This window comes from Acipenser ruthenus, chromosome 16, assembly GCF_902713425.1.
Source record: "Acipenser ruthenus chromosome 16, fAciRut3.2 maternal haplotype, whole genome shotgun sequence".
Taxonomy (NCBI): Eukaryota; Metazoa; Chordata; class Actinopteri; order Acipenseriformes; family Acipenseridae; genus Acipenser; species Acipenser ruthenus.
In genome coordinates this window covers 34,367,634-34,385,902 of record NC_081204.1, presented here as the reverse complement: position 1 = coordinate 34,385,902, position 18,269 = coordinate 34,367,634, and the positions used below count along the sequence as shown (strand labels likewise).

Genomic DNA, 18,269 nt, shown 5'->3' with positions numbered 1-18,269 from the left:
TCGCTATCCAGCCCAAAGTGGAATTCACTTACGCTGTTCGTGGCACCTGGCGAGAAGCTCCAGGTCATCAACATGATAGTAATCGTAGCCAGAGGTGCCCAGAACCTCGAAGGGTAAGTAACCTATAATGGGAGAGGCCCTGCAGAGAGAACAGGACAAGACAGTTAGTGTACATCCTCGGAACACCAGCAAGCCAATCAGATTACTCCATTCACACGGAACACCAGCAAGCCAATCTGACTACTCCATTCACTCGGAACACCAGCAAGCCAATCTGACTACTCCATTCACTCGGAACACCAGCAAGCCAATCGGATTACTCCATTCACTCGCCACCCTCCAGTTTATAAAGCAGCATGGGAATGCTAAAACATACACATAAAGACAAACAAAGCTATAATAAGCCTGTTTCATAATTTGTTCAGGACTTTTTAAATACCCAGAAACCTGCATCGATTGCTTCTCAAGCCTGTGAAATAACAGCAAACCCTCCTTTTGTTATTGACGCTTGATGCCGTCATGGTCAATATTCTGGCCGTTTGCTTTTAACAGGACATGTCTGGATTGACATCTTATTTGTAAGGCATTCCCATGATTTCATTATCTTTCTTTAAAAAGGACTGACGCATTGTTCCAACCTTCAGTACAACAGATTTGATTACAGATAATGTGGTGTGATTCATTCATGCCGACGTAATAAATGGGTTTCCTAGCTCTGCAATTCAAGCCCATTAATAAGTGTTTGTAGCCTCAGTGCACTGATTTACAGTGCTAACCCTGCAACCCCTTGGAAAGAATCTCACTGTCGTACCACGATGCGCTCATGCATAACAGTTTCCAGTTATCTCTCTGTAGTCTCTGGAAGGGCTGGAGTGGAAATTAGCCATTAGGAAACTGGAGCATGCCCACTTTTATTCTGCAGGAAGTAACTTACGCAGGGTCCATTTGAATAGACATTCCAGCTGGGAACAGCAGTGCTATAGCAGGGGCTGGCTAAGTATAAAAGTGTCCCTGGACCAATCCCACTTGACTGGACTAGAAACACACCCGCACTGACTGAATCCATGAAGTAAAGAAAACGGATAGATATTTTTGTGTCTTACCTGTGGTCTAGAAATAGGAATTTCCATTCTAAACTGTGCCTTGATGTGAATTCGTCACAGGGCTCTTCAACATTGCACATATCCTGACAGAAAGATCAATGGTAAAAAATCTCACCAACTCACATCAAGGTAACATTGGGAAAGATTTTATAAAATGCATGGCTGTACACAGCAGTGAATAATAAGCAGGGCTGCAAATGTGTGATCACATTGCTAGAGGGAAACACATGCTGACCCTCTTACCTTTAAAAATGGAGGCGTGACCAAGCGGACAGTCGCGACAAGGCAAACCTGCTCCTCAGCAGACGAGCGGATTGTTCTCGGTATTGCCAGCTCAAAGCCATTACAAGAGGATGCAGGCACTGTGAAAGTACAAACACAGCGTTTCACGTCATTATCGTCTCCCTTGTGGTGTGGTGACAATCACTTGATCCTTCTCTTTTTTTTTTAAAGATATATAAATATTTCAGCTACAGCGCTGCAGATGAACGGCTGCATCCTGTTTCCTTTGCTTTAGTCACATGGTCTGACTGCAGCTATACCAGAATAGAAACAATCTTTCACCTTTAGTTTATTTTTTTTAAGGTATCTGCATATTCCAAACTGAAAAAAATGCAAGGACAGAATAAAAAAAAAAAAACGTTGTAACACAGCTAGTGCTACTAACAGGTAAGAACAGGACTAGTTCAGCACTGCGTTAAAAGTGATTATATCTGAATCAGGAAGAACACTGCCGCTATTGCAGCTGTTTTTAAATGAGAAAAGGCTAGTGTTACCTTTAGAAACAGATGTGAGACTGAACACCTACCATAGCTGTGGTATTTAAAACCTCCTACGAATTTCACATGTTCATATGTAGGGGGTTCCTTTGGGTCGGTGCTTCCTCTGGCTACATGACAGAAGAATTCAATATGGGTCTCATCTGGAAAAGAGGAAAAAAAAAACAACAGAGTGTTACAGTTTAATCAACGCTGCAACTAACGCGAGGGCAGACACAAACTTTTAAAAGCAAACAAACAAAAAAAAGAGTTCAAATGGCTGGAGATAAAAGGAGCAGCGTCAAACAGCGCTCCAGCGAAAGACAGAGGTGGGAAATGGGTTTGGAAAGACAGAGGAGTTTATTTTTGAAGCGATCTCTGTGCTGAGCTGGTAACGGGTCCGCATGAAAGAGCCAGGGTTAAGGGCTCAGGGCTGCAGTAAAGCTCCAGGAGCTTTGTGAACAGGAACCTTATCAAGCACCTCGCAGGTGTTTCAATAACACTTCTCCCCACTGCCGTGCACATTGTTCCCATGCTTCCAGGACGCAATGCAGGGAAAGCACTTTGCATCAAGAGAAACCTGCAGCTGGCTGTCTCAACGTGGACACGCTACGCAGGGAAAGCACTTTGCATCAAGAGAAACCTGCAGCTGGCTGTCTCAACGTGGACACGCTGACAAAGTGCTTCACACACAATGGGGACCGCAGCGGAGGAAGCGCACGGCCATCAGTGGGGGGTTGTGATAAAAAGCACAGAATCTCCACACATGCAACACGAAGCTCATGTTTGCCTCGGGTCTGTTTAAAGAATCACAGACTCATTTTCAGAGGTGGTTCCAGCAAGCAGGATTAAGGTTACATTGTACAGACCCTGTAACCGGCTTCTTACAACAAGCGTAACAGTGTTTAAAACGAGGAACAGCACTCGGGAGTTCCTATTACTAGCCAAGGCTGCAAATAGTAGGGCTAATATAAAAAAATAAGGCCAGATATAATGCTGGTATATGTAGTAATGATTAAATACTGTACAGGTCAGAATCTGCTGGTAATCCTTCTCTTGCGAAAGTTTACTGCGGTGCACCATGATAGAAGCATAGTATACACACACACACAGGCACAGGCACAGACAGCATGGTAATACACAGACATGCATGGTGAACAATGGCTAACTTAAATGACTCTACACATTTACCATACAGAAAGTAAAAACAAAAGTTGTCACTGATAATCAGAACAACGGGGGTGACTGTGAGAACCTCATCTTTCACTACTATACTTTTTCACTGTTATGTTCATCTTTCAGTACTGCGTCCCCAGTTACAAATAAGCCAGTGACCTGTCATTGTAATGCACCCTTGTTGTTTCTTTAACCCTGTGTCACAGCCCTTGTGTTTGTATAACAGCATGTAATCCACCCAGCTGATACCAGACCTGTGCCACTGATACAGTACTGCACTGTTCAATCACTGCCAGTCATTACGGGTCTTCTCTCGTGCAAAAAGAATGTTTACTTCCCAAACCACTCTCGCTGAGCGCCACCGAGTTTGAGGTTTAATTCATGAAACTAACTTTCAATGCTGCAGCAAACATCAAAGGGAATGCAAAAGGTCACCATGGCGCTGCTTTGAACAGCCTTCCTGTGGGAAATGGGTTTTTCTCTCCTTTTTATGCTATGTGGAAACAAGTGTAGTGTCTCTGCAGGTTAAGACTTCTTCAAATCTAGAGGCGTGTGCACTTTGCTTTAAAACCTCTTCTTTGAACGTTGAGCAATTTAATAATCCAACGCTCAGGTCTGCCTGAACCAGTTTTCTAGCGTTATGGCAAATAAACACGAGAGACTCACTTTCCAGGAAATCGGCAGCGATGGGGTCTGTCAGGAGCATGCGTGACGATAGCAGCTTGTAGACCTCCCCGTGTTCAAGCTCAGGAAGAAAGTTCAAGATGTTTTGGTCCACCATATCTGACTGATACAAAAGGACACTTTGTCATGTTCGACTATCGCAGTAAAACCAGAGCAAACAACATTCATTTAAAATAGAGTGAATGTGAGTGCAGATTATACACTTCAATTGAGGTTAAAATAATACGGTTTTAGTGAGCGGCAGTCTAACTTCCTTCAGTTATTCTTCTGATGGGATGACTTGGCAGAAAATCATCAGTTAAACATTAACTTGCACAATCGTGGCACAGCTTTGAAATTAATGAGTCTGCTCCAACATTTAAAAAACAACACCACCACACAATGCACTGTAGCTGACAAATTCAGTTGAGGTCAAAACTACAGCACTACATTGTGATCGTATAGTACCCAGAGTTCCATTAAACGCTGCAAATCAATTTGCTTTAGTAATGAAAAATGACTGTGCTTATTCATCATATGCATTCATTCAAGCTGTGTAAATATGCAACATTAAATAAGGTTTGAGATGTATTTTTTAATTAACTAGCTTACAAACTAATTAGCTGCTTCATTTAAGAGTGCAGCTTGTTAGTCAGCAGCGAGACTCTATTCTTATTCCTGAACTGAATGCCAATAAGAACTGCACAGCAGGTGGGCGTGCACTCTGGTGCAGTAGCTAAGATACAGCAGGCAGTGTCACAGAGTTCACAGCAAAGCTAACTGCATGCGGGTTAGGAAGGAATTAAGGACAATTACTGCAAACACTGCCTGCTTGTGAGCACACATATTAAAACTCCAGTCTGTCCTCCTGTGTGGTGAAACAGGTTGCAGTGTATCTGCAGCATTTTCAATCAAAATGATTCTTATACCAGACCGGCACGATGAGATAGATAGATACATAGCTAGATATATAGTTATATCCAATTCATACCTGAAACGTCAAACTTCAACATACCATCCCCCAAAATAAACAGGGTCTACCCATGGAAGAGTGTACCTCTAGTGGTGGATTAATGCACTGCGGTCAATAGTAGCTATTATAAATAAAGGGTGCCAATTCAATCCTGATTTTGCCTCCAGTAATTATTTAAAAATATGTTTTGTTTGTTAGTTTTGATCTCAGGGCTTAGCCAATTGTCAAACTACTGTGACTTGATCCGGGAGTTTGAACTTGACATATAAACTGCAAACCGCTTATTTTTTTGTTCAAATTACAAAAAAAAAAAAAAAGAATAAATATTATTTCATTAAATCAACCAATGTGTGTCCTCCGATATACCAAGACTGAACAGTTCTAACTATGCTATGCTATGCTATGCTATGCTATGGTGAATGCTGTGGTTTTGCGTTTGCTAGGCAGATTTGTTCAGGACACATGACTGGTGCATTTAAGGGAGGTTTCTATACAGCTCACTTACCGGTAATTGCCCAATGAGTGAGGAAACACTGTCAGATACATATATAATGTTTCCATCTGTAGTAAGCGCTATAAGAAAACCATCCAAAGCCTGGAAAACAAAGAGAACCTTCTTTAACACGTGTAAATGAAATCGATGAAAAATAAAATAATGAGGCAATTTGCAAGGGATCTCTCATCAGGGGTTAATAAGGCCAGAAGCGCACCTCCAACATCAGCTGGGTGAACTCCTCGTTACTGAGGAACGATGGCTTCCAGTCCTGCTTGATCTCACATGACTCAGTCTGCGCTGTGATTTCTGAAACAAACGAGAACAGGGCAGACCTTCAGCACAGACAAGAGGAGGAGATCCAGTGCTTAGTGTCGTAATCATCCGTGTCACATACAACATCGATATGCAGGAAAGAAGAACACAAAAAGGCTAAACACATCGCAGTCAGATCAGAGGCATGTGTTCGTCATAAACAAAGATCAGGGTTAGGAAAAACGAATGGTGCACTATGAAAACAGCTCCTGCCGAGATGTACTACAAACACTGGAGCGCTCTGCTTACTACCGAGTTATAACTGTGTCCTGAAACATCGCTGCCCCACACCTTTCTGCTTTTGGAGGAAGTCAATGGTCTGCTGCAAGATGGTTGACTTGTCCATCTTGCGCGGGTGACCCTGCCCCTGGAGCATGGTGCAGAGCTCCTTGATGAGCACATTGAACTGGTCTCGTCTCTTCTTCTCAGATTTGTTGCGTGATGCCCTATTGAAATGGTGACAAAAGGAAATGATCAGAGCAAGCACAGCCTGAGCAGCACCCACAGCTTCTTACAATCAGCCTAATGATGGACCTTCAAGGTGGCCATTAGCAGCAATGTGCAAACCAGACACTCAGAGAATGAGGCGACACAATTGCAGATAATACATTTTAATTTCTTTAAACAATGACTGGTTTACATAAGAACAGTACACAATGACATATAATTACTTCATATTGTGCTCATTATAAAGAATTCAGCCTTGTCCCTAATTCCCTAAAGCCAACCCATTTTTTGTTAATTTATTAGTATTGTTATTTTTATTAAGCCTAATTCAGGGGGAACATTTATGACATGATAATGCTCCAAAAAATAAGGGAGAGCAGCTTATTTAAGCTTCTGGTGTGGAAGAAAAGAAGCAATACATTCTTTCTTTATTACTTTATTCTTTATTGATTTAAATACTTGTAAGCTGGAAGAATTTGATGATCTTGTTTACAAGGGCGTCCCAGGAGAGATCACAGAACGCTGCATGCGCACCCAATGGTTATTTAGACATATACAATCGTATGGAATCTATTCTTTATTATTAATAATAATAATAATAATAATAATAATAATAATAATAATAATAATAATAATAATAATCTCTTAAAATACCCTGATACAAGGGCTTCGACAAATGGGAAACTTGGGGAGATCATTCCAGGCTAAAGCTGCCCCCAGGCTCAACACACACACAGCACCCAGTCTCGTTTCAGCTGTGCATGTGAAGTCCCTGCTGCAGGAAACTCTTTGTGCTCTAAGCATGCTGCTCTCCACTCCATGACATGCCCACGCTGAGGTGACATCAGCTAATGCAGAATGAGCAACAGCGGGAAGCACCCAGTTACCCAAGGAGAGAGGAGAGTTACCTCTTTGCCCTGTCCTTCTCATCTTCATCCACCAGGTCATCGACACAACTGCTGGAGCTGCAAGAAAACAAACATTGAGAAGTGTGCAGGAACCACGACGAGCATCATGGTACTCGCACACTACAGTGAGTGTCACTGCTTTATTTGTCACTTCGTTAGATCATTTTATAAAGTGTCGGAAGATGCTTGTACATGAAGGATGCTACATGGATGAAGCTGGTAGTATATGGGGTTGTATGGTAATGTGAATGGATGAAGCTGGTAGTATATGGGGTTGTATGGTAATGTGAATGGATGAAGCTGGTAGTATATGGGGTTGTATGGTAATGTGAATGGATGAAGCTGGTAGTATATGGGGTTGTATGGTAATGTGAATGGATGAAGCTGGTAGTATATGGGGTTGTATGGTAATGTGAATGGATGAAGCTGGTAGTATATGGGGTTGTATGGTAATGTGAATGGATGAAGCTGGTAGAATATGGGGTTGTATGGTAATGTGAATGGATGAAGCTGGTAGAATATGGGGTTGTATGGTAATGTGAATGGATGAAGCTGGTAGAATATGGGGTTGTATGGTAATGTGAATGGATGAAGCTGGTAGAGCAGGTGCAGGTTCCTGTGTACAGTATTTACTCTTTTCTCTTTCCGCTGACTGTACTGTCCAGACCCGTACACAGATAAGCAGCTCTCTAAGGATTAGAGTACTCCAGTTATGTATGTGTGCCACTGCTAATTTGAGATCTTCTACATCTGAAAACAGAGCAACCCTGGTGACTTGCTGCTACATAAACGGATCCCAGGCCTGATCCCAGATGCTCCTGATTAATAATACTGGCAGGGTTTAGATTGTCATGATCAATGCTTTACAAGAAAGTACAGCAGGAACACAACCTTCTGGTCTCTACAATAGCAGGTCAAGTTGCACAACTGTTCCCTGTTCCTGCAGCAGAGGCTAGCAACACAGCCAGTGCTTACTAGCACACACACATGACTAGTATATTTAATATTAAAGCATAAGGTACTGTAGGCAGTCCCTCTACGCCCATAAGGGGAGATCTCACTCTGTCTGTCTGTCTGTCTGACCGCTACTCTACTAAGAGGCAGGAGAACAGGAAGCGAATCAGAAGAACGTTTTCATGCTTTGCTTCCTTAAAGCCCCTCTGATGAAGTGCTCTCTGAGCGAGCACCTTAACCACTGCACAAAACAACCAGGCTGGTTTGCACGAGCAGTTAAAGAGCTTCCTTAAAGCCCCTCTGATGAAGTGCTCTCTGAGCGAGCACCTTAACCACTGCACAAAACAACCAGGCTGGTTTGCACGAGCAGTTAAAGAGCTTGCAACCCGATCTAATCAGCATGCGTCAAAATCTGTTAAGGGCAGATGATCACACATCAACACTGCCGGGGACACAGAAAACCCTGTGAGCAAGACGAGACTTACTCCCATTCTCTCCTGCTGGACGGACAGCAGCTCCCAAACTCTGCAAGGTTTTCCATGCTCACTCCCACTCCGGTACCAGACCTCTCTGAAGTCTTCCTGTTCCCATTCAGGCTCCCTGCCTACGGCTCTCTCGAAGTCTGAAACGTTCCCCTTTGTTCACCTGTCCCGACAGAGATCAGGATCTGAAAGAAACAGAATAACAGGAACACAGGGGTACAGAGATATACTTATAGGGGTGTACTTTCACAGGAAAATCCTACTACTACAGTTAGACAATATACAGACTTTGCATCTTTACATACATTGCTCTGAAATAAGAGAACAAATGAAGAAACCCTCTCTGAAACAGCTGAAAAAGGTTTCAAGAAATGCTAATTTGATTTAATGAATTAATTAACTAACAAACAGGTGAATAAGCATCGACGAGGACGTCGCCTTGGACTCTTCAATAGCTTCAACACACATTATTCATGATATTTACTGGAGATTGAATTCTGAGCCAAACAACTGCTTGAAACGCAACAGAAATGAAAGCTGTGAGAGTTAAACTGCCTTGACGTAATTCCGCAGGAAATGGTACAATTGTGGAAACATTGCTTGACTGGCAAGAAATGGGAAATATTTAGAGAACAGTAGCTGACTTAGCAGACTCCAGCCAAGCTATTAGCTGCCGTTGGTTCTGTTTGCATACTAAATCAATCTATTAACAGGCACACTTCACATGGAGTGACTGAGTGATACTGTTAAAAACAAGGCACTTTTGGGTAAAGCCTGGTTCTCGTATTTAACTCAAAGAGACTCTTATCTGGTTTCACATCAAGCTAAGTGCTAGTCAAATTGCATGACTAAGCGGTACTATAAAATGATAGTTTTGGGAGCATGTTCTTGATTGCATAGTGAAATTGACGAAGCCTACGTGAGATATCCTGTAAACCTTTAGAATTATGGATGCAGCTAATCCCTGTTGCTTTCCAGAGGGACATGCTGCGTGTAACACAATATGAGGACTGCACATGCCACTCTCAGTGACTCTCAGTAACCCATTACACTGGATTTAAAACTGGATTGCCTTACATTAAAAGGACAGGCGGGATCTTTCAGATAGAAACCTGACCCATACAGGTCACAAGTTTGTTATATCTTGTCCATGCAAGACATACCCTGTCCCACAGTCAACTGCAAAACACTGATCAGGATAGAACAGTACAGATCAACAGCGGGCAAATCAGATGTTAAAAAGAAACTCGATCAATGCAATATATATACTGCAAGCAATCCGTTTACTGGAATCCCATTGTAAAAGCACAGGTGAGCAAGAGGAATCACAGACAAGTGTGATAAAAACCATGATTAACCATTATGAAGCTGAATAAACACACAACATTGGAGCTGTGCAGCTCAGGGGCATGATCATGCAATCACCACAGTAAACTTTCAGTGTATAATACTGTACTGTGCAGCTCAGGGGAATGATCATGCAATTACCACAGTAAACTTACACAGTGTATAATACTGTACTGTGCAGCTCAGGGGAATGATCATGCAATTACCACAGTAAACTTACACAGTGTATAATACTGTACTGTGCAGCTCAGCGGCCTGTTCCAACATTAAGACCAAGAGCAAGTACAGTTTACAAACTGATGGAACCAGAAACAGTCTAATTATAGTCAAGATAGAGCTTCACAAATCGATTATTCAGATTAGCTCTCCACAGGTGAAGGTCTTTGGTGCTGATTGGGCTAGTTTACAGTTCCAAGTGATACAAGTGAAGAAACAGCTACTTTGACTTGTGAAGATCGCTGCTTTTCTGAGACTGTGCAGAACAGCGATCCACACAAACCCAAGCAGCTGTTTCTTTATTTGTTTCACTTGGGTTAGTAACACCAATGACTCTCAGAGCCCACTGACAAGCAGCACGCAGGCGTCACAAAACTCCCTTTTAAAAATCTGCTATATTATTCAAAAGACTGTCGAAGTATAAGCAACGCTGACCGACATCCGACAACCAAAAAAAACACTGTGTAGCGGCTATATAGCTACACACGTTCATGAAATTCAGAGGGCACTGCGAGCAGCAATGTAGCACCGTGACGAGGTCGCAGACATTATGCAGCATAACACATTCATTTATAATCAACCATTTCAATGTATACAATATAGCACACAAACCACGCACCTCCATAAAAAAGTGCAGAGTGTTAATTTCTAATTTTATTTGTGTCTGCTATTTTGGAGTTATAAAAGTAAAATAAAATAATAATAAAAAAAAATTAACAAAACACACGATACTTTACGTAATTCGTACCCATATTTTGTGTGTGTGTGTGTGTGTGTGTAGATATAATCTGTGGCTACGTTGTTTACCTGTACAATTTACAATTCTTGCTGCAATGTAATCTAGTTGTAGTGCGTAATGAGCTGCTCGACGCATCGGATCTAAAAGTCATTTCGAATCTTCTTTAACGAGTGATCCCTCAGCAACAACAGCCCCGCATAGTGCATTTACTCACATTTACTCTCAAACTACTATTTACGATTCACTGCCATGTATGAACCTACAACACAGGTAGGCTACAATCTTACAAGACCAAAGCTTTGCAGCAAGCTGACATTTTCTGCGGTCACGCCAAGCACGATAACATATACAATCACAAATATTAGGTGTGTGTTACAAGTTCACTACAGAGACGCATTTGTTTTAACTACTCGATGAGCCGGAATGAGACGAATTGTACAAAATAACTAATTAACTATTGCAATAACTGGAATATTGCTAATCGTTTACTGGGTGTACATTGATTTAAAAAAAAAAAAATCAATCACTTATTTTCGTATTGCTGCTTTATAAGACAACAGGCGGTCATTTCACTCTATTAACTAGTGCAGCACTTAGTGTTTTACTTAGTTATTTAGAATGGCTGGATGGACGTTTCCTGTTACCAATTATAAAAAGATTATTACATATCCTACCTAAAGAACCAATTAAGTTTCATAATTAAGTTTAACGGTGTTGTACATTCGCTACTGTCCGTCTGTATATCTGACGCGAACGAACACAACCAATGTGCTGGTGATACAGCTAACAGCATGTGAAAGGTAACTAATGTGTGTCGCTTAATCCTATTTCGATGTGTTACCATCCGTCACTTATAAACACAAGCAATGACATACCTGTAATCGAGGAACTCGTAAGAGCTTGTAACCGCTTCACACTTTTGACTGAAGAAGTCCGCGGATGGTTCGCCTAACCCAAACACGCAGTGCAATATTGTACAAATCAAGCCTTTATAAGCCAGACTTTTTTTCTTTTCTTTTTTTTTTTTTACAATTAAATGAAACACGTAATTTTGTTGAAAAACATCTCTTGTGTTAAATGTATTTCCCAGCCAGACGATCACGATTGTGTGTGTGTTGGAGAGTGGTAATAGTGTTTGATGGTAGTTTTTTCCCCTCGCTCTCTCTCTCTCTCTCTCTCTCTCGTTACTACTCGACCATCATTCTGTAGGCAGATCCCGGTTAGCCGGGCTGATGATAATGTGCGCTATACAGACAACTAGCAACTAGGAAAAAGTAGGTCATCCAGCTATACAATCCACAACCGAGTATGGACACACAGAAAAGAAAAGAAACACAGACTGATAGCTCACTCACTCGCTCACTGTTGTCTTTCGAAGATACTTAAATGTAAAATGATCTGTACAAGCGGAATCGTAAATGTATTAACGTTTGTTAAGTGTATTGCATTTCCCGTACTAAACGGGTTACCTCAATCAAGAGGCGGCGGTGTTAAATCCTCTTTCTTGACTTCCTTCCACGGAAACGGCGCTCCGTCTCCTGCTTTCTTGTGGGTTGGTTCAAAGAGATTATTCTACAGTAAATGCATTTAGCTGGTAAGAATGTCCTTTGTTAACAGAGGAAAAGCGTAGGACTCTGTTAACATGTTTTTAAATCAATCTGCAGGACCACACCTGAGACGATGAATTGAACCATTTTTTTAAAGACTACGACAAGCACGTTTATATGAATTTGTTTAATGCACCTGCCCCACAACAGAACTGTAACCCCAGGTTTAATATTGCAAGTGGGTACAGCTATATAATAATACAACATGAAAAAGCAGGAATACTTCTGTTATTGCAGATGTATTTAACAGCTGATGTATTAAACTTGTAATGAACTGAATCAAGAAACCTTTTATTGCATTTGTTTGCAAATTCCTTTTGCTCACTTAAAATAACTGTTCCCTTTTAATACTACTACTAATATTAATACGACTACTACTAACAAGAATACGAATATTACTACTATTAATAATAATGAAACATGCAACCCTTTCTGCACCCGAGTAGAATTTACTGCAGTTTTGTTTAGTAAGTAAAAGGCTCAAGAGACACACATTCACGACATCAGTAAAGTGAAAATGTAACTATAAGTGGGTTTATTTCTGCAGTGTTATACTTTTCTAATAGCATGTTGTTTTTCAGCTTCAATGGCATATCTTCTGATTGGGTGTTGGACAAATGCTGTTCTGTTCTTGCATTGTCCTAAGAGTAAGCCAAATATTACTGTTATAAAACATGACAATCAGCTTACTTCTGATTGGTTACATTATTTAGGAAGGTGGGACATTCTTGTCTCGTTATTAGCTCACAGGGAGGGATTTCTGATTTACTGTGGGGTCACACAGATTAAACTGGGGGCTTCAGACCCCACAACCCCACAAACTCCCCTTCTCGTAGCTCGTACATACATTCAACAGATGGGAATGGAACTACCCTGTTTTGGAAGGTGTGATGGCAATATTTATAGCATGCGCTACCAGGATAAACCCTTATGTTCTAAGCACAGTGATTAAAGCATTTAAGCCTTTTTACAAGAAAACAAAAAGAGTAGCTTGTTAGTAATGGAAATTTTCATTACCATGCTTCTCAAGTACCGAGCACTTCAGTGCCTACTTTTCATTGGAATGCCTTAATCCAGATCTGTGTCTGACACATCCAATTAGAAACAAATCTGCCTCAGAAGGTTGGAGAATTCTATCTTGGAAAATCAAGGAATGCTTACTATATCAGGATACACAGAGAGATACAAAAATGTATGCACTGAAGTACTTATGTTTAATTGACAATAATGCAATAAAAAATATTCACAACAACAACAAAACAAACATTACTGTCAAATACTGCCCACTTCAATCGAGTACTTTTTGTCACAGAGCTGGATACGGCGAGATCAGTTATAGCCATGGATACAGTTGTACAAGTCTAAAAAAACACACACAAAGAAATATTTTGTAAAGGTTGCAAAGTTTTATTTGATATGTTTCTGTTTATATCATTACCTCGCCCTCCGCAATCCACGCTGAAGGACCATTTTGTGTGTGTTGATTAACGTTTTAGGCAAGTACAGGCTAATTGCCTTGGATAAAAAGCAAGGGGCACGCTTTGATCTGAATTCGTGTTTTAGATATTTATTTATTTATTCAACAGGGACAGTGTGAATTTCTATCATTTCTGACATGTCGTAGGATGTATTGTATGAGCTCATTTTCATTGGCAGTCCCTGGGCAGGTGCATAGAAAGGAAGAAAATAAATAAACAAACACAACAAATGAAAAAATAAAATACAAATAATGTAACATTTACAGAAGGGAGCAATTTGCAATTGACAGTTTAAATAACTTGAAGTTATCTCCTCAAACATAATGCAATTATTCCCTCCAAACAAATACATAGTTATAATAATTAAAAGAAAACAGCTCAAATTCATAGTACCATAACAATAATAATTACCCTCCCAAGCCTGATTTTAATAATTGCAGTACAACAATTGCCAAAATCTATTAATATACTGCACTTAATAACATATTGAAGTGCACTTCCATTTAAAACACAGTGGAGATCATTTCAATGCATCTAAACGAGCAGGTTTAAATACAGCAATCGTTTAACCTTGTGAACCATGCTTATAAAACATGCAGCCCCTAACAGGGCAGATGAGTCTCCCAAGTGCTTTAAAAACATTTCAAACAGCAGAGAAGGTCCTAATCACTGGTGAAGAGAGTATGAGGTGCAACCAGGATGCTGAAACGTGTTGGCTTGGTGGTAGGATGACCCAGATATCAACATCAACGGATGTAAAGCCTGGCCAGAAGGCAATACACATCACTGAGAAAGGATTTCAACTAATTGAGATCGAATATACACGCTCCAGCCTGGTGGCCTCAGATATGTAATCGGACTTGTCTTCATCCAGCTTTGAAGTGATGTCTTCTGCCTTTTTCTGTTTGATTTTTCTTAGTGAGGAGAAAACAAAACACTTCAGCACGCATCCCATGTAAAGATCTGAATCGGGTGCAGGAGTTGGCGTCACACAACCTATAAATACACCTCCAGGAATAAGACACAAAACTGAAGTCATTTCCAGTTCAGCTTGATCTGTTCATTTGGCTGTGAAGCCTTATTGATGTTTTCAGGTGCCTGAGTAACAAGAAGCAATGAAAAAAAAAAATAAATAAATAAATAAAACCAAACTGTTATCATTTCTCTGCAAATATGTCTGGCCTGCCACAGTTAAAAAAAAAAAATCGTCATCTTTGGTTTGAGAATTACATAGTTACAGGTAACACATAAATGCACTATCTGCGACTTAGGAATTATTCTTTTTTTAAGCCTGATGATAAATAGTATTTCATAAGAACACAATAACAAGAAAGGGCCATTTGGTCCATCAAGACAGGCCATTAGCACACCATTCTCCCCTACTGGAGGGATCTAATGTAAAAGCACAGAATCTCATCTTTTTTAAACGTTCCCAGTGTTTTAGATCCTACTACATCACCTGGTAGGCTAGTCCATGCATTCATAATTTCTTGTGTTAAACAGTGCTTCCTACCTTCTGCTCTAACCTTACTTTTACCCAGCTCCCAAATATGTCCTCATGTTCTGCTCTCTTTGAAGTCGTGTTGGATCAAGGTTCTGGACTGGAATGGATTTATAGTGTACCACACAGCAGTATAGATGTGAGGAGGCCTCATCATGCCACAATAAGCACACAGACGCACAGTCAGCAGCAGATCACCTGAGGCTAGCGTCCTCAGCAGTACTTACGATTCTTCACTTCCCCCCACTCCTCTGTGCATTAGCAGTGAACCATGCAGTCTCCTTGCAAGCAAGATTATATTGAGCAACATTCTAGGCAGAACGTTACTATTCTTATCTGTACAGCAAGGATTCAGTTAGATCAAAAAACTTCCATGCTGTCATCACTTCCATCTGTATGAATTAAATAATAATAATAATAATAATAATAATAATAATAATAATAATAATAATAATAATAATAATAATAATAGGTTAAAAGATCTAGTAGTAACTTTGTCTGATTTGAATAGCATCTATTTTTTCATTTAACATAGTGAAGAATTCCAACAATTCCCAAATGCCCTGCCCTGTGTAATGCTACGCATTTAGATTATGCTTGTTTCATAATGTCACACACTGTAATGTGCTTACAAACCTGGTTACTGACTGTGCAAAACCTACTGAACAAAACAAATAAAACAGTGTCACACATAAAGTAAATGTACTGTAGCTGGCAGATCACAGGCAAGCTCTGAATAATAAATCAAGCAGGATAGATCCCATTATATACACGCAATCGAACGACCAACATGTCACCACCAGCGATGAATACCTGATTAGATTACATTACATTCTGCAGAAAGATATCTAAGAAAAACTGGGGGAAAGAATTAAAAAGTGCTGTAACGTGTGCTGCAGTTGGTAGCAAACATGCTTCTTTTTGGAAGTGTGCATTTCTACATTTATTCTACAAGTTCTCCAGTGTAAGACTGCTCTATACAGTAAGTAACAGAGAGCATTACTGTAGATGTGTTCAGTCACGAACAGCACACACACGCACGCACGCACACACACACACACACACAGACAGACAAACACACATGCACACACATGCACGCACGCACACACACACACACACAGGTTTTATAGGTCAGGGGTGCAGCAGTGCACTGTGTCAGGGTTTCAGGCTTGACAAACACTGAATCTAGTCTGTTTACATCAAAGGGCTGGATGCATTTTAGTAAAGGTTGGCTGTGGGTTATGTGAAGCAGACTTGTCAAAGGCAAGACCACAGTTCGAAGGATTAGATTAAAATGAAACGCAATAGCAACTAGAAATTTCACTTTCTTTACAGCTTCATATGAGGACAGTGAGGTGCAGTCGGGATTGCAGAAATCTTTAACCCCCCCATCCTCGGCAGACCTTTGCGAACAATATAAACAGCTGCTTCCAAAGTAAACCCCGAACTGTAAGAACTTCTTTCATGGCTTTCACCATTACATATTTGTTCTTGTTCTTTTCCCCTGTACCATTTTACCATGTGGAGTCATTGTCTGAATCCCCACAGCAGCTCTGAAAGACCAGCTTCTCTTTTGTTGTAATGAGTACTTTAGTCTTCATTTTGATAAAAGTGAAAATTGTAGCAGAAAATCTACATCGCTGGCCGTCAGATTCACTGCAGGACGACCACGGTTTTCACTGTCAGCTCTTGTAAAAACCTCTGCTCCAGTCTGCCTCATTTCCATGCTCAGGGCTTCCTCTGTTCCTGCTTTTTCAGGACTTGAAGAACGTCTTTCACGGTTGCTCAATACCTGATGCAGTGAAAGGAGTCACTGGCAGATATAGATATAAAATCTGACCCAGACACTAACCTTAGTATCAAGTCTGGTATAAGACATATCTTTTACAGGCACAGAAGCCCTTTCTCTGCCCTAGTTCAAATGATCCCAAGCCTGGTGCCAAGAGGGGTATTGTAGAAGGTCTCTGCCTTTCTCCTTTCTTCCAAATATGTCCTGTATGTTTTCCATGCACAACCAAGCATATAATGTCTTAAGACACGTCTACTTAGCTCATGCTCAGCACCCCTGTGTGTGGACCCCCCCTTTCATCCCCCCCTTCCCCTTTCCTCACCCCCAGTATATTACAATCTTCCTTTTAGACCCTGCAGTCAAGTTAAAGACTTTTCATATTGCCAGAGAGACGTAGTCAACAACCTACCTCCTGCTCTGACTTCCCATTGATCTGAAATACAATTTGTCTAGACATCTTCCCATCTCCGTGGCAACTGTAAACAGCTAGGATTTGTTGGAGGGTGAGTCATTTAAGAATAAAAAAAGCAAAACAGTAACAAGCAGAAGCACACCCGTTTTTGTTGTAGTGAGACGTGACAGGGAGACATGATCATGGGGTAAAAGGTTCTTTGCAGGGCAAAACAAATCAAAACTGAAACACTGCCTGCCCGAGGAGGAGAGTGACAAACAGGTTCAAAAGACATACTGTTTTCTAGTTGTTAGGTTATCATTTTATATGCAGCTCATAACTATATAGTAGTGTATACAGTAATGTTACAAATACACTAATGTGTTAAATGAAGCCAATTCTTCCCCCATCTTTCGCAAGATGAGAAAAAAACAGAGGAGCGGTCGAGTATTCTGTGACCTTGACCTAGTTTACATGAGCGACAATTGTTAAGGACAGGAGTACTGAAAGCATCCTTTTAGTTTACTGTGTGGTGGACGATTCATGTGGCTGCAAACAACTGCCTGGGAAAAGAAATGAAAATTGTAAAGCAAAACACAGCAATTACACTTTTAATACTGGTACAGACATCCAGGTGAAAAACGAATAAACCAAAAGATGTGGATAACCATACTCCCGAACTCCACCACCCCCAGCACAACATCAGATCTGCAGCAGCATGCCCCCATCTTCATGGTATATGTAGGTCAGGCAATCACAATGAGTAAACCTGGCCCCCACCTACAGCAAATTGCTTCACTGAGATGCATCTCCAAACCTAGCAGGTCAGCAACATTTCCTGCAAGGGATCCTGCAGTTTTAATGCAAAGCTGCACATGTGGGTTAAAACCACGGAAGACATAATTAAAGTAAATCAAATGGCAGGTAAA

The 18,269-nt window shown here is 40.8% G+C and overlaps 1 protein-coding gene across 3 annotated transcripts in view; it reads right to left on the bottom strand.

The window, feature by feature from the left end:
• The window catches only part of LOC117412057 (neuronal PAS domain-containing protein 2-like), a 40,576-nt gene that overhangs the window by 9,501 nt on the left and 12,806 nt on the right, over nt 1–18,269 (bottom strand). For 2 of the 3 annotated variants that reach the window (XM_058989560.1, XM_058989559.1), the window contains exons 2-11: nt 8,276–8,457; nt 6,837–6,893; nt 5,773–5,927; nt 5,384–5,475; nt 5,179–5,268; nt 3,704–3,824; nt 1,912–2,025; nt 1,347–1,465; nt 1,104–1,186; nt 33–139 (exon numbers count right to left, since the gene is read on the bottom strand). In XM_058989560.1, the coding sequence (XP_058845543.1) occupies nt 33–139; nt 1,104–1,186; nt 1,347–1,465; nt 1,912–2,025; nt 3,704–3,824; nt 5,179–5,268; nt 5,384–5,475; nt 5,773–5,927; nt 6,837–6,893; nt 8,276–8,331 (994 nt within the window). In that variant the 5' untranslated portion in view covers nt 8,332–8,457. Of the gene's footprint in view, nt 1–32; nt 140–1,103; nt 1,187–1,346; nt 1,466–1,911; nt 2,026–3,703; nt 3,825–5,178; nt 5,269–5,383; nt 5,476–5,772; nt 5,928–6,836; nt 6,894–8,275; nt 8,458–11,449; nt 11,940–18,269 lie in introns of those variants that run through there. The other variant, XM_058989558.1, reaches the window with a different exon arrangement.